Raw genomic sequence first — 14,987 nt, forward strand, 5'->3', positions numbered from 1 at the left:
GTCCCACTAATGAAAAATCTAATTTGATTATTTCTAGCTGCTGCTATATAATTTGATTATTTCTAGTTACATCCTGGTCGCAGTTTTTTGGGGTAGCAGATTATGTCACAACACCAGAAAGAGGGTACGAGGACGCATTTTAGCAAAGCCCAAAAAAGGCTCCTAAAACGCTTCTTCATAGTTTAACTCATTCAGTGGCATTAATGAATTAAGTCCTCAAGTAGAATCAATACATTCCCTATCGTTGACGGGTTTTCTTGCCCAAAAAAACTTTTCTCGGAATTGGCCAGAGAAGAGTCTGACATAACTACACTGTAATTTTCAAGATTTCATTTGTTTTCTCCAGAAAACCGCGAGCAGAGGGCAGCGAAGCAACCATTTTAGATTTGACAAACAGCCCTCTAAGCCTTGATTGTATCCACACAGCAGTGTTTGCGGGCCAGAAATGGCGGTACGTCAGACGAGCTGAAGCATTTTTACACTCGAAGATATAAAGCATGTGTAGTATTCGCAGAGTATGTATTGCAGTAGTGAGCACAATTGTGTGTGTGTGTCAGAAATGTGTATAACTGCGATGTGACAAGGACCACGTCAACAACAAGGAAATAGCACCAAGTGTCATGACTGACGTGAATTGTTTCTATGTTTCCTATGTTTCACTGCACATAACTAAATAAAGGACAAAGGTAGGATCAAGCTTTTTTTCCTGCTGAAAGAAGAGTACATCCTTTTGGTATATTTGGGATGTACATAATTATAGAACACAATATCCTGTAGGCCTTGAAAGATTGCTCGAAAGCCTAAAAAAATTGCTGGTACTTAGGGGGGTTGTCTTTTCTGAAACGGGATCGCACTGAATTAGTTGAAATGGCTTACTTTAACCAGGATCCCTCTCTGTATTGGGGTCATGGTCTGTTTTGCCCCAGTTTCTGCCCCGTAAAAATGCATAAATTCACACCGGTTGAGAACATTAGCTGCTAGCAATCATCTGCCACGATGTGATGTATTAATCTTGCACAATTTCTTCCCACTTATCCTGCCGCGGCCACAGTCATGAGCATCCATGCAACTCCTCGGGCACGGCCATCCCGCGGCGATTAGCGTTTGGGGGAGACGGACGGCTACATGCGTCCGTGCTCGATGATCAACTGCATGACAACAATAGCAAGTAAATGCGCAGTAAGTCTGTTACTGTTGTACTATTGGCCAGGACTTTGGCAGCGTATTAAGAGTAAAAATAAACAAACAAAAGCTGTGAATAGGTGCAATTTTAAGCAATTAGCTAAATAGAACACACATAGAACAACGCAAATATGTTAAATCGTAAATAGCGAACCACAAATAGGGAGGGGTTCACTGTGATAACACTGATCTCATTCTCTTGACTGGTATCCTGCTTCTGTCAACAAACTCGCCAACTGATCGGGCCTTTTTACAGTAAAAACAAAAACGGTGTATTGGTGACAGCTGAATTAATGGAATCAAAATGAACGTCTAGGGAACAGGCAGCACTTTGTGTCACATTGCATGTGGTAAGTGCTGAGGCTTCAAACACACAAAGAACTCTCAGCACAGCAGTAGAACAGGAAGTGACATTTGCAGGTACATTTATATGCTGCTTAATGTGCTGTAGCAGAAAAGCTCATTAGAAACTTCGTTTGCGGTACGGCAATAATGGCACACTTTCCACACTTTAGTGTAGGCAAGTGGTGGATTTGTCCTCTTTGGGGTCTAATAGCGATTTGATGTCAATGCAGAGTAGATTTGAATCCATTAGAACAATTCCATTTCAGTAGGACTTTGCTTGCATCTCGTCTCCAGGTCCCCACCCCCCACTTGTTTCATCACGCTACCGCGTCGCCTGCTCGACCCCCCTCCATTTTTAACATCTCAAACAGATGTACAAGTGTTAGCTAGGGATGCAAATTGGTAGACACTTGGTTGGAGCGTGAAATAGAAAGGACCTGCGCTGCAACTTCCTCTGCCGGATGACAGAACTCCTCATTCATGAGATAAGACGTGCTGAATACGTTGTCTGCGTGTGGATTGTAGTAGTGTAATTTGAATGTGTGCATGGTTGAACATCATGCAGAAGTGAAGCTCTCATTATTGCTCATGCTCATTTCTGCTGCAGTGCCCATTAGCCCCCTTTTAATTGCTTGATTTTAGCGGGCACTTCAGCATTGTAGTGTTTTCTATGCATTGTCTAATCAGCAGATGGCTTGAATCCTCATTAATTTCATGCTTTCCAAATACAGCATGATCACAAATCACTCACAATGATACAATGGATTGTGTGTGCAAGTGTGGGGAGGACGACACACAACGGCGCTTGACTACATGCCAGCAGCAGACGCATGAAAAGAGTCAAGATAAATCCAAGCTGCGGAAGTATGCCTGCCAGGAAATAACCTTTGTGGCTTTAAAGAAAATAAAGACAGCCAACATCAAATTCAGAGCCTCAACCTCCTGTTATTCTTATAAGGACAATACGTATTTGGGTTTGGCGACATTTACTTGATCAAACATCCAGAAAATTAATGTATTGTTTTTATTTAAAAAAAATGTTTTTAATGAGATGGGAGAATCTCTTTTGTCCTGATCTCCTGTTTCCATGGCAGGTCGGTAGTGAGCAGATCAACGGCACCTAGAGGAGTTGGGAGTCTGTGTGTAAGCACAGCTTCTCATAGCTGACGTCATGTTTTTACTTCTTTGGACAGCAAACCAGTTCCAACGGAATCAACAACACCCCTGAGAATTGCAGCCAAGTAGTCCACTCCATTTCGGTTGCTTTAAGACAATTAATCAACAGCACATTCGACACAATTGAACAAATTCTTAGAATTTTTTTAAGATCACTGCTGGGAGAGAAAAAAAAAAAAAATAAAAAAAAAAAGAACAGTTTTGTGAGTGAAAATTGATTTTACTACATTGGCAGCACAATGGGGTAAGGGGTTAGCACATCTGCTTCACAGTTCTACGGCGCGGGGTTCAAATCTCTGCTCTTTCTCCACGTACCTCGTGTTCCTCCCACATTCCAAAAACATGCATGTTGCGTTAATCCGGTACAGTATATGCGGAACGTCACGTGACCGAACCCGGAAAACAGGTTAGCAGACTTCCTGTGTATGTATATACATATACGAGTATGACCCACGTATTTATGACACAATAGTTTGAAGCTGAACTTGCTCAAATTTGGTTTTCTTTACGTGTGGTGTCTTCGGACAAAAGTTAAATACATGCATATCCTTTATTTATACACGTAAACACGAACAAAGCCTTAACAGCGGCTATTGTCATCTTTGGTAGTTCTGTGGTGACATCTTGTGTTAAATAAAATACATTGTAAAGTTCCTGTGAGTGCTTTGTCATGGTCCCCTTCGCCATTCACCCGAGCCGGAAGGAAGTGCTTCGACCTGTTTTGCGGAGTTAGGTGGGCGCATAGACCGGATAGAAGACTAAATTGTTTGTCTATATGTGCCGTGCAACTGGGATTACCGGGTCTGTTCTGCCTTTCGCCCGCAGTCTGCAGGCATATACGTACTCCAGTTCACCCATGACTCTAAGGCAGTCAAGCACAACAGACAATGGATGTACATAGCACCTTGTGACAGTAACACAACTGACATCAACATGAGTGTATGTATTGTTTTTTAAAATTATTATTATTTGCTCATTCACTGCCATGCTTGCATGTGTTTTCTACAGGTACTGTACTCCGGTTGCTCCCACGTCCCAGAAAACATGTGTTAGGTTCATTGATTGTCCATTGGTGTGAATGCAGGCGTGAACGCTTGTTTGTCTAAATGTGTTTGAGTGGTGACCAATCCAGGGTGCACACCGCCTCTTGATCAAAGTCAGCTGAGAGAGGCTAAAGCTAACAGACATGGGCAATGAGTCAGCGGTTCCAACCAATGGGACTATCTTAAAAGTAGATGGGTGTAAAGAAAAGCTGAAATGTTGATCTCTCAGAGTGGCCTCACTATTGCAACACTTTTGGATGGGAGTGTATCGTGCATATTTTAAACATTTCATTTATCACTGCCATTAATGTCAACTAAAGGACGCATGTGTGCAGCCCGGGCTGAGATCAGTGCTCCACTGAGCTCCACTGTAGTTATGCATGTTTTGTAGCGCTATATGTATTCATACAGTTATATACTCGGTTCTCTTATTAACCTCCATTTTCTACCAGCCATGCTGCTCAAAATTAAATAACCGGTTAGAATTTTCCCCGGCTGATGTGAGTGGTGCAGTGAGACATTATATCATTAGCAAAAGTAATGACCTCGTGTGGAATTTACCGAATTACTTTTTGAAATTACTAAATGCAGCCGGATGGGGGCACACGCCAGTGCAAACTGTAGGCCGGTCCCAAGCCCGGATAAATGCAGAGGGTTGCGTCAGGAAGGGCATTCGGCTTAAAATTTTGCCAAAGAAATATGAGCGTTCATCCAAAGAATTCCATACCGGATCGGTCGTGGCCCGGATTAACAACGTCCGCCACCGGCGCGGTCAACCTGCAGGGTGCCGTTGGAAATTCAGCTACTGTGGGTCAAAGTCGAAGAAGAAGAAGAGTTGGATAGTGGGTTCTTCGGCAGAAAGAGAAGAGGAAAGCACAGAGCCTAGAACTGAATGTTGGGACTATGACAGGAAAATCTCGGGAGTTGGTTGACATGATGATTAGGAGAAAGGTTGATATATTGTATGTCCAGGAGACCAGGTAGAAAGGCAGTAAGGCCAGAAGTTTAGGGGCAGGGTTGAACATATTTTACCATGGTGTAGATGGGAAGAGAAATGGAGGTGGGGTTATTTTAAAAGAAGAGTTGGCTACGAATGTCTTGGAGGTGAAAAGTGTATCAGATCGAGTGATGAGGCTGAAACTTGAAATTGAGGGTGTTATGTGTAATGTGATTAGTGGCTATGCCCCACAGGTAGGATGTGACCTCGAGGTCAAAGAGAAATTCTGGAAGGAGCTAGACGAAGTAGTTCTGAGCATCCCAGACAGAGAGAGAGTCGTGATTGGTGCAGATTGTAATGGACATGTTGGTGAAAGAAATAGGGGTGACGAAGAAGTGATGCGTAAGTATGGCACCCAGGAAAGGAACTTGGAGGGACAGATGGTGGTAGACTTTGCAAAAATGATGCAAATGACTGTAGTGAACACTTTTTTCCAGAAGAGGCAGGAACATAGGGTGACCTACAAGAGCGGAGGTAGAAGCACACAGGTGGATTACATCTTGTGCAGACGATGTCATCTGAAGGAGGTTACCGACTGTAAGGTAGTGGTAGGGGAGAGTGTGGCTAGACAGCATAGGATGGTGGTGTGTAAGATGACTCTGGTGGTGGGGAGAAAAATTAGGAAGACAAAGGCAGAGCAGAGAACCATGTGGTGGAAGCTAAGACAGGACGAGTGTTGTGCAGCTTTTCGGGAAGAGGTGAGACAGGCTCTCGGTGGACAGGAGGAGCTTCCAGAAGACTGGACCACTGCAGCCGAGGTGACCAGAGAGGCAGGCAGGAGAGTACTTGGTGCATCTTCTGGCAGGAAAGGAGAGAAAGAGACTTGGTTTGTGGAACCTCGCAGTACAGGAAATCATACAAGGAAAAAGGTTAGCTCAGAAGAAGTGGGACACTGAGAGGACTGAGGAGAGGCGAAAGGAATACATTGAGATGCGACATAGGGCAAAGGTAGAGGTGGCAAAGGCCAAACGAGGCATATGATGACATTTGTGGCAGGTTGGACACTAAAGAAGGAGAAAAGGATCTATACAGGCTGGCCAGACAGAGGGATAGAGATGGGAAGGATGTGCAGCAGGTTAGGGTGATTAAGGATAGAGATAGAAATATGTCGACTCGTGCCAGCTAGATGGAAAGATTACTTTGAGGAGTTGATGAATGTGGAAAATGAGAGATAAGGGAGAGTGGAAGAGGCAAGTATGGTGGACCAGGAAGTGGCAATGATTAGTAAGGGGGAAGTTAGAAACGATGAAAAATGGAAAGGCAGTTGGTCCCAATGACATTCCTGTGGAGGTATGGAAGGATCTAGGACAGTTGGCTGTGGAGTTTTTGACCAGCTTGTTCAATAGAATTCTAGCGCGTGAGAAGATGCCTGAGGAATGGACGAAAAGTGTGCTGGTGCCCATTTTTAAGAACAAGGGTGATGTGCAGCGCTTTGGGAACTATAGAGGAATAAAGTTGATGTGCCACACAATGAAGTGATGGGAAAGAGTAGTGGAGGCTAGACTCAGGACAGAAGTGAGTATTTGCGAGCAACAGTATGGTTTCATGCCTAGAAAGAAAATGTGTGTGTGTGTGTGTGTGTGTGTGTGTGTGTGTGTGTGTGGTGGGGATCGGGAAAGATCCCAACTAATCTCACCTTGATGAAACAAAATTATCTCTAATTCAAAAGGGAGGGAAGGTAGAAAAGTTACATAAAAAGCACAAAAGTGAGATAAACAATGAGGCCCATAGGACAGTAAAAAAAATTTTAAAAAGAAAAGAAAAAAAGATAGACACATACAGCGTATGTTGCATAAAAGCTGTCATGAAATAGTAAGCAGATCAAGCATGAGAAAGCAGACCACCGCAGGGCACGGCAATAAAATGCCCCTCTTCCTTTTCATTTAGAGGATAACAACGGGGTCTGACTGAAACGACAAATTACACTCATCAAAGGGTGTGCAAGAACACTTTTTCTGTGGACATCCAACAGCTGTGCGACGCTCACCGATGAAGCGGCACACATTTTAACGAGCGTCTCCTCGACAAATGAGCAAAACAACAACAAATCAAGACGAGCCGGAGAATGAGAACGTGCGGTGGCGTAGATGAAGGGGGAAATCAGCAAGAGAGAGAGGGAATCAATGAATAAAAGAGGAGTCTCGATGGAGGTAGGAAATGAAAATGCCTTCTCATATTCAACTTAAAAGAGAGCTGCCCCCCCCCTCCCGTCCCCCTCCAGAGCACCAGACTCTCGCTCTCATCTAATGAGCTCATCCTCTTAAGGCCGAGAGGATGGTCTGTTGGGCGGGACCGCATCACTGGACGCCATCCAGCACGAGAGACGTATGTGATGTGGTGTCAGCACATCCGTGGATTACCGCCCGTATCGCTCACAAAACAGCCACTTCGTTGTCATATGCGTACGAGACGGGACGGCCATTTCGTGATTATTAAAGGGAAACAACTTCAGTACTTCCTATATTTATCTGTTCTGTTATCTGTTGTTGATCTAATGTTTTCTTGTTTGTTTTACAGGGCTCCGCCTTCATCAGCAAGTCATGATGAAGATTTAACTTTTTCTTTGGATTTGTGGATTTGGAGACGGACCACTGTCAAGCAACTTCAGCGTACCTCTAGACGCAACTTCAGTGACCAAAGTAGAAACTATGCAAGTGTGTCCTCGATTTAACGGCCCTAAATTTAATAGACTTCTGATTTAACGGACAGAAAAAAAGTGTCCAGTTGGAACTAAAAATCACCCCTTGCATGCACCACTAAGGTAAATTTGGATAAACTTTTCAAACATTTTAAAGCTTTTTTATATTTATTTTCAATAATTTATACTGTACTAGGTTTTTTTTAACCCATGACAAAAGTATAAAACAGTTATTTACTGTTGTTTCTAGGGCACAAAAAAGTGCTTCAATTTAACAGACAATCTGATTTAACGGTCGACGCGCCCCCCCCCCCCCCCCCCCCCCCCCCCCCCCCTACATTAGTCTGTTAGATCGAGGTTCCACTGTAATCTGGATTTGAAAATACAGAGTGTAAAGTAACCAAAGAACACCTTATGCAATGCAATTAATAGAAATTTGTAAGTGACTTAAAACAATAAACACAAGACAGGGCAAGATATATCATTTTTCTGGTTATACACAGCGTGTCCTTCAGCTTTGTACTGTGTTGATGCTAATTGGCTAATGGTAAGTTTCTGCCCAAATTACAAAACAAGTTCCAAGTGAACATGTTGGATATAAAGGTTTCTAGTGACTAAGTTAAGAAGAAGGGGGAAAAAAAGAGAGCAAAGGCCCAAAGGCAAACATACTGCACCAATAACCAAAATATAGCGAGTCAACTCAACATTATTGTGCCTCCATTCGTCATTGTTAGCTCTCCTTCTCCTTCCTTTCCTTGTTATTTTCTGCCCTAATGAGTGGCTGCCCCATGGGTGAATTGCAGGCGGAGGCCTCAGACATCCAGTCCAATTGGCCACGACACGGCAGTGTGTCAGCCCCCATGAAGCTCACGCAAAAAGATGAGACTCCTGCCCAGCGCGAGCCACATCTTTCTGTGAATGCGCCCCTGACTGCCCTGGATTTATTTTATTTCTTTTTTTCCTACAAAGTACTACATTTCCATTAGTTCCTCTTCCCACTATGGCCACAGAAGACAGAAATGCAGAGAAAATCTAAAAATGAAGCAAACAAAAAAAGTGTCACACATTTAATGGCTGGTTCACGCACCTCTCTATGTCCAAGAAAGCCAAACTGGAGATGTGAATGTCGACGAGAGGGTTGAGGAGGAGACTCATTACACTAAAGTGTGTGTGTGTGTGTGTGTGTGTGTGTGCGTAGATGAGTGCCCATTAATTCTGTAGGCTGCATACTCAATCAGGTTGCTGTCTGTGCCCAGACTGAATTTATTAACACGTGTTAGTTGGAGTATAACTAATGGATAATCATTACGATGATGCGAGATGGCGCGTGCAAGTGTACCTTTCTTGAGTGTTCTTTTTTTTTTTTTTTTTTTTGCTTTAAGGCTCCATTTAAACCCAAATCAAACACTGCGGAATGAAAATGTAATTATTGGTGCATGTATGTGTGTATTTAACGCCACTTTTATAAGTGCTTTAACTACTCTCCGAGTTCAGCGACAACAGGCCAATTCTATGCATAAGAAATGAGGATGGTTGCAAAGGGATTACCCTGTAAACCTGAAGAAAAAGTCAGCAACGCTCAATGGAATATGGAAAGTACCCATTACTCTATAGTAAAATGCCCCTGAGGTCATGCAATTTGGAATTTTCTCAAAAAAAAATTCTCAAAAAATGCACCTTTAAAGACACAAAACGTCCTCTGCGGCATTGAGTGACGTCAGTGTATCTCCCAGGTCCTTTTCATTTTGCAACACCTATTCCATAAGAGGGACCAGTCTCAATAAGAAGAAATGGAAACGAAATCGTCAGATTGGACCGAGACTGTTATCATTTTGGCCGCTGCTCAGAAAGTTGAAGTACAGGGTGGATGTCAGCCATGTGGTTAATTATTAAGCTATCAAAACATATTTTTGTTTTGCTTGTTTGATAGTTAAGGCCATTCTATTTTTAACATGGTAGTATTTTGTCAAAATGATGTGATGAGCTTAAAACAGATCATGAAGTGCATTGGTTAAAAGACCAATATTTTTGTTGTTGTTGTTGTTGTTGTTGTTACTAAAAGTTCTGCGATTGGCTGCGAGCAAGAATGTAGCCCCGGCCGAAGTCAGCTGTGATTAGGCTCCAGCACACCCGCGAACCTAATGAGGATAAGCGATGCAAAAAAAAAAAAAAGACTTTCTGAGATTTTGTCGACTAAAACTATCATGCATAGAAATAACAAAAATTTCACAAAAACTAATAAGCATTTTTATCCAAAAGACTAAAACTGAAACAAAAATGGCTGCCAAAAACGTCACTGTCATGGAGTTATTTATGTGCACTTTGGGCCTCATTGGATATTTGTCATTTGAAATGTATTTTGGAAAAATACGACAGAAGGCTCAAGAAAAAATAAATAAAAATGTGATTAGACATTAAATTGGGCACTCAGACATGCATTGTAAATACAACCTAAGTCAACTCACATTCAAAGCAGGAATACTCCATTGTCGACATGTCATTAATTGCTGGTTGCAGGTTAACTTCTTTTTATACTGAACAATGTTATGAAGTGGGACGTGCGAGGTGCATCTGCAACATGATTACATTGAACCTTGGCATAGTCACGGTTCGGCATTTGCCAATTCACCAATTAGCTGAATTTTGCGCTTGGGCCCGAGCTATAAAAGCATTGCTTTGCCACCAACTTGTGGCATCTTGGTGTCAAGGAACTACAATAAAGTGAGTTGAGGTGCTTCATCGAGACAAACGTAGTGCTTTGCCACCATTTTGTGGCATCGTAGTGCAAAGGAACTATGTTGAAGAGAGTTGAGGAGTTTCATTAGACAAAAGTAGTGCTTTGCCCCCATCTTGTAACAAATCTAGGCAATCGTAAACCATTTTCGGGGCGGTGCCAATTACTCGCAGGGACGGGCAACACTGCATACCACTGTCATTCATCATTTCAGTTATTTTATTTATTCTTTTTTTTACATTTTACTAACAGGGGATAAATGATTCTTTAACACTAGGGTGACCGTTAATTTTAAAATGTTATATATTAATAATTTTTATTTCTACGAGTAAAAATGGTTTCAAACTACAAACAAATTGAGGGGCGACATACGCCCCTGCAAGAGAGTATAGCACATTAAGACGGTCCAGTGTAACTTTAGTAGAGCGGGCATTCTGTCACATCTAATTATATATAAAAAAAACCTTTAGGTCATGACCACAGACTACCTGCTGTCAATACAAATAATTCAAACGTATTTATCCGAGCCCAAACCCGTCGTGTCGAGAAGCAGTATTTATCAACCCTATTTAAAAGAGGATGGACACACAATATTGATTTGGAGTGTTTGACCCCAATTACGTATCAACAACAACCTTTTTTAACCCTTTCACACTAGCCTGGCCAAGACAAAAACTGCGTATTGATTCCTTTTAACAATTCCTTGTGCACACAGTGACAAAAAGCATACTTCCACATCCATGCTTTAAGAGCAACTGTGCTTCCTTCTGCATTAAATAGTCCATTAATCGACATTGATTGCAGTTAACGCCAACGCCAGACCGTATTAATTGCTCCATCCTTCCGTTGTAGTGCCTCTGCAGCGATGTGAAGCTGAATGCTTATCCAAGATCACTTTACAAGGTTTGGGGATGTGTGAGAGATTACAGGATGTCAGCATGTACCACATCGCTACTCATGCACAGGGATTTAGGCCGTTTAAATGCGAAAGAAGCGCGTGGAATTTAGTGACAGCGAGAAGGCAGAACGCAAGCATGAAAAGTTAGGAAGTAAAATTAGATGGGATCCGGGAGCTAGCCTTATTTCTACAAACAGTGTCCCACCCTCAATATTTGCAGAATAGCCTCCTCCGGAACATCACAAAATGTCCATCCTTTGTTTGCCAACAGCTCGATATAAAACTAGCAACCAGAAGCACAGCGAAGGGAACTCGGGGAGCTAAGAGGATTCAGAAGCGATTTGGAATTAGCAACAATTTCTGCTCGCCAGGTAGGTTTACCACCTCTTTGAAGGTTAATTGATTGTAAATTCCCCAAAATAAAACTTCAAACTGATAAAAAGCTCGTTAGTTATCTTATTTATCTACATATTTGTTTTGCGTTTCTGTCGCAGAAAATAACCATACAATAATTACCGCGTAAACGAAAACAATTGCCGCGAACGAGCGGAACTCGTCTTTGGAAGGACCCCTGAGCTTTGGAAGGACCCCTGAGCAACAAGGTGCCTGACAGAAAACACAGGACACACGCGGCGACCAATGCATGCACAAACACAGCAATAACAGGGAATGACTCACTCTGTCTGCATTGTCGACAGGCTTAACTGGGAAAAGAAAAACAATAAACTCCCCACATTTCCCCGAGGATCCTTTCGCTGCCCAACAAGGTGCCAAATGTAAAATACACGTCAATGGCTCTGTTGTTGTAATGCAGAATTGCAGCCTGGGAGGCGACACAAGTTATTCATACTAGCTTTAAATACAGCGGCACGCGTTATTCAGCCTGTGGCTGAAACTGACTGGCGTTTGAGAACATACTGCGAGAACGTATTTGAGTGACAGGTGAAAGCAGAGCGGGGCGTGTTTTCAGCACATTTAGCGGACACACCCACCGCGTCCGACAACTGGGAGGAGGGCTGTATTTTTCATGATTTTGGCGCCTCATTTTACATACTTGCCGATTTAAAAAAAAAAAATTTCATCCAAATTTGATAGGCTTGTTCACAACACTACTCCCAGTGGCGCATCAAATTTTCATTTTCACTTCAGAAGGACTTTAAAAGGAATGACGCAGCCAGCAAAACAAATTTGGGTGTGCCGTCTATTAAAGGGATGGCCACTATTTGAGGCAATGTACTTGACTTGCATGGAGAAAAGGAAATGCTAACAGAAAATGTAAAACAATTACGTTCTTCATTACTTTCGAATTATTGTAATGGCTTGAGCAAATTTTTTGTGTACACGACTGACACAATTCTCCAACGACATTTCCTGAATGTATAGTTGACAGACTCCTCCTGAAAAACCTCTATCTGAGTAAAATGATTTTGAAAATCCGTATGATAATCTACCTTCTATATTTTCTATGCTTGAACCAAATATGATGTAAACTGGTCGAATCGCACAGATATTTTTTGGACCCGCCGCTGGCCAGGTCCCTTTTGGTGTTACTTAGTAGACCCGCCATGATGGCTCATATTTCCCATCATTTCCAACGCTAATTTCATAAATTTTATCAACTACAAATGCCTCTTAACTATACATTTATTCCTCCCTGTGCATTTTAACAATTTATGAAGTGTTTGTTCATTCTTGACTCTAAATGTTTTTTTTCCATGCATGTCTGAGCGCCAAAAAAGTATTATTTTGTGAACCTGGTTCATTAACTTTTTTTAATTACTTGAGGTTCATCATTATTGTATGCTGTCTGCTTCTCTGTTTAGCATGCTTTGCAATGATAGCAGCATTTTGAAAATAGGACAAAGATTAAGAAAGGTAGGAACATTTGAAACTCGGATTCCAAAAAAAAAAGTGGGCCGTGTTCAATGTTATTTTTGCTGCGGGCCAACAAAACATGGACAGCGGGCTGAAAATGGCAGAGGAAGTCTCTCGCATGATATGGGATCGCCTGATTCAAAATCATTGCTACAGAACGGTTATAAAAAAGAAAAAAAAAAAGAAAAAAAAGCTTACTTGTTGATTGCGGAGCTGAGCTCATCCAGGCGTCGCGTGTCAGCGGCGGTGGTGTTGTCCATCTTGGCGAGGCTGTCCATTCGCTTCAGAATCACCTCCAGCATGTCACTGATCTTCCTCAGCACACCGCGCGACTCCACACCTCCCAGCACTGAGCGCACACACAGCGACATGAAGATGCATACAAAGCCAGTTAAAAAAGGGAGGAAGACAACACCACACCCGTGGGTTATTCTTTGATCTTTTCACAAAGAGTTTCATTTACATTGTTAACCTGCATATCGACAGCCAGAGCTGTCATTTCCTATGCCCACAAGCATGAACTCAATCCTGCCGAGTGCTATATTGTCATAAGATGTCAACGTGGGCATTTTCCAGACCAGATATCCACACAAACTGCAGCATGATATCTCAATACGAGCTTACCTTCATATTCGTTGACATCCTTTGATATAAAAATGAGGCTTGCGCTGTGAGTATGAGTTATGAAGCGCCAGGAATTAATTATGTGGAGGCTCTGTGTGCAAAAGCCAATTATTTCTATCACCTCACATTGCACAGCGGGGTACTCTTTGCAGTGTGCGGAGGGGCCTTCTATGTACTTAAGGGCACATAGTGGGATAAACCCTCTGCTCTGGTTGCTGGGATTAAAAAGTGGAGTTTTAGCACAAGTAGTGTGTGGAAGATAGAATGGGATTTTTTTTTTTTAAAGTGCTGGAAGTCTTCTTTTAGTACATCCCCAATTCCAATGAAGTTGGGACACTGTGTTAAACAAATAAAAACAGAATACAATGATTTGCAAATCATGTTTGACCTATATTTAATTGACTACACTACAAAGACAAGATATTTCATGTTTAAACTGATAAACTTTATTGTTTTTAGCAAATAATGATTAACTTAGAATTTTATGGCTGCAACACGTTCCAGAAAAGCTGGGACAGGTGGCAAAAAAGACTGAGAAAGTTGAGGAATGCTCATCAAACAGCTTTTTGGAACATCCCAACGGTGAACAGGCTAATTGGGAACAGGTGGGTGCCATGATTGGGTATAAAAGGAGCTTCCCTGAATTGCTCAGCCATTCACAAGCAAAGATGGGGCGAGGTTCACCTCTTTGTGAACAAGTGCGTGAAAAAAATAGGACAATGTTCCTCAATGTACAATTGCAAGGAATTTAGGGATCTCATCATCTACGGTCCATAATATCATCAAAAGGTTCAGAGAATCTGGAGAAATCACTGCATGTAAGTGGCAAGGCCTAAAACCAACATTGAATGCCCATGACCTTCGATCCCTCAGGCGGCACTGCATCAAAACAGACATCGATGTGTAAAGGATATCACCACATGGGCTCAGGAACACTTCAGAAAACCAATGTCAGTAAATACAGTTCGGCGCTACATCCGTAAGTGCAACTTGAAACTCTACTATGCAAAGCAAAAGCCATTTATCAACAACACCCGGAAACGCCGACGGCTTCTCTGGGCCCGAGCTCATCTAAGATGGACTTATGCAAAGTGGAAAAGTGTTCTTTGGTCCAACGAGTCCACATTTCAAATTGAATGGGAAAGAATTCCACCTACAAAGCTTCAACAATTCGTGTCCTCAGTTCCCAAACGTTTATTGAATGTTGTTAAAAGAAAAGGTGATGTAACACAGTGGTAAACATGACCTTGTCCCAGCTTTTTTGGAACGTGTTGCAGCCATTAAATATATGTTGATGATTATTTGCTAAAAACAATAAAGTTTATCAGTTTGAACATTAAATATATTTTCTTTGTAGTGTATTCAATTAAATATAGGTTGAACATGATTTGCAAATCATTGTATTCTGGTTTTATTTATGTTTACACAACGTCCCAACTTCATTGGAATTGGGGTTGTGCAATTACATAGTTGCA

General features: G+C 42.0%; 1 protein-coding gene across 4 annotated transcripts in view; it reads right to left on the bottom strand.

Annotated features, from left to right (window-relative positions):
• LOC133404339 (alpha-1,6-mannosylglycoprotein 6-beta-N-acetylglucosaminyltransferase B-like) overlaps positions 1-14,987 on the bottom strand; it is a 91,027-nt gene that overhangs the window by 48,480 nt on the left and 27,560 nt on the right. For all 4 annotated transcript variants that reach the window (XM_061680121.1, XM_061680120.1, XM_061680119.1 and 1 more), the window contains one exon: positions 13,087-13,237. In XM_061680121.1, coding sequence (XP_061536105.1) covers positions 13,087-13,237 — 151 coding nt within the window. The remainder of the gene's footprint in view (positions 1-13,086; positions 13,238-14,987) is intronic.

The sequence above is a fragment of the Phycodurus eques genome, chromosome 6 (genome assembly GCF_024500275.1).
Source record: "Phycodurus eques isolate BA_2022a chromosome 6, UOR_Pequ_1.1, whole genome shotgun sequence".
Classification (NCBI taxonomy): Eukaryota; Metazoa; Chordata; class Actinopteri; order Syngnathiformes; family Syngnathidae; genus Phycodurus; species Phycodurus eques.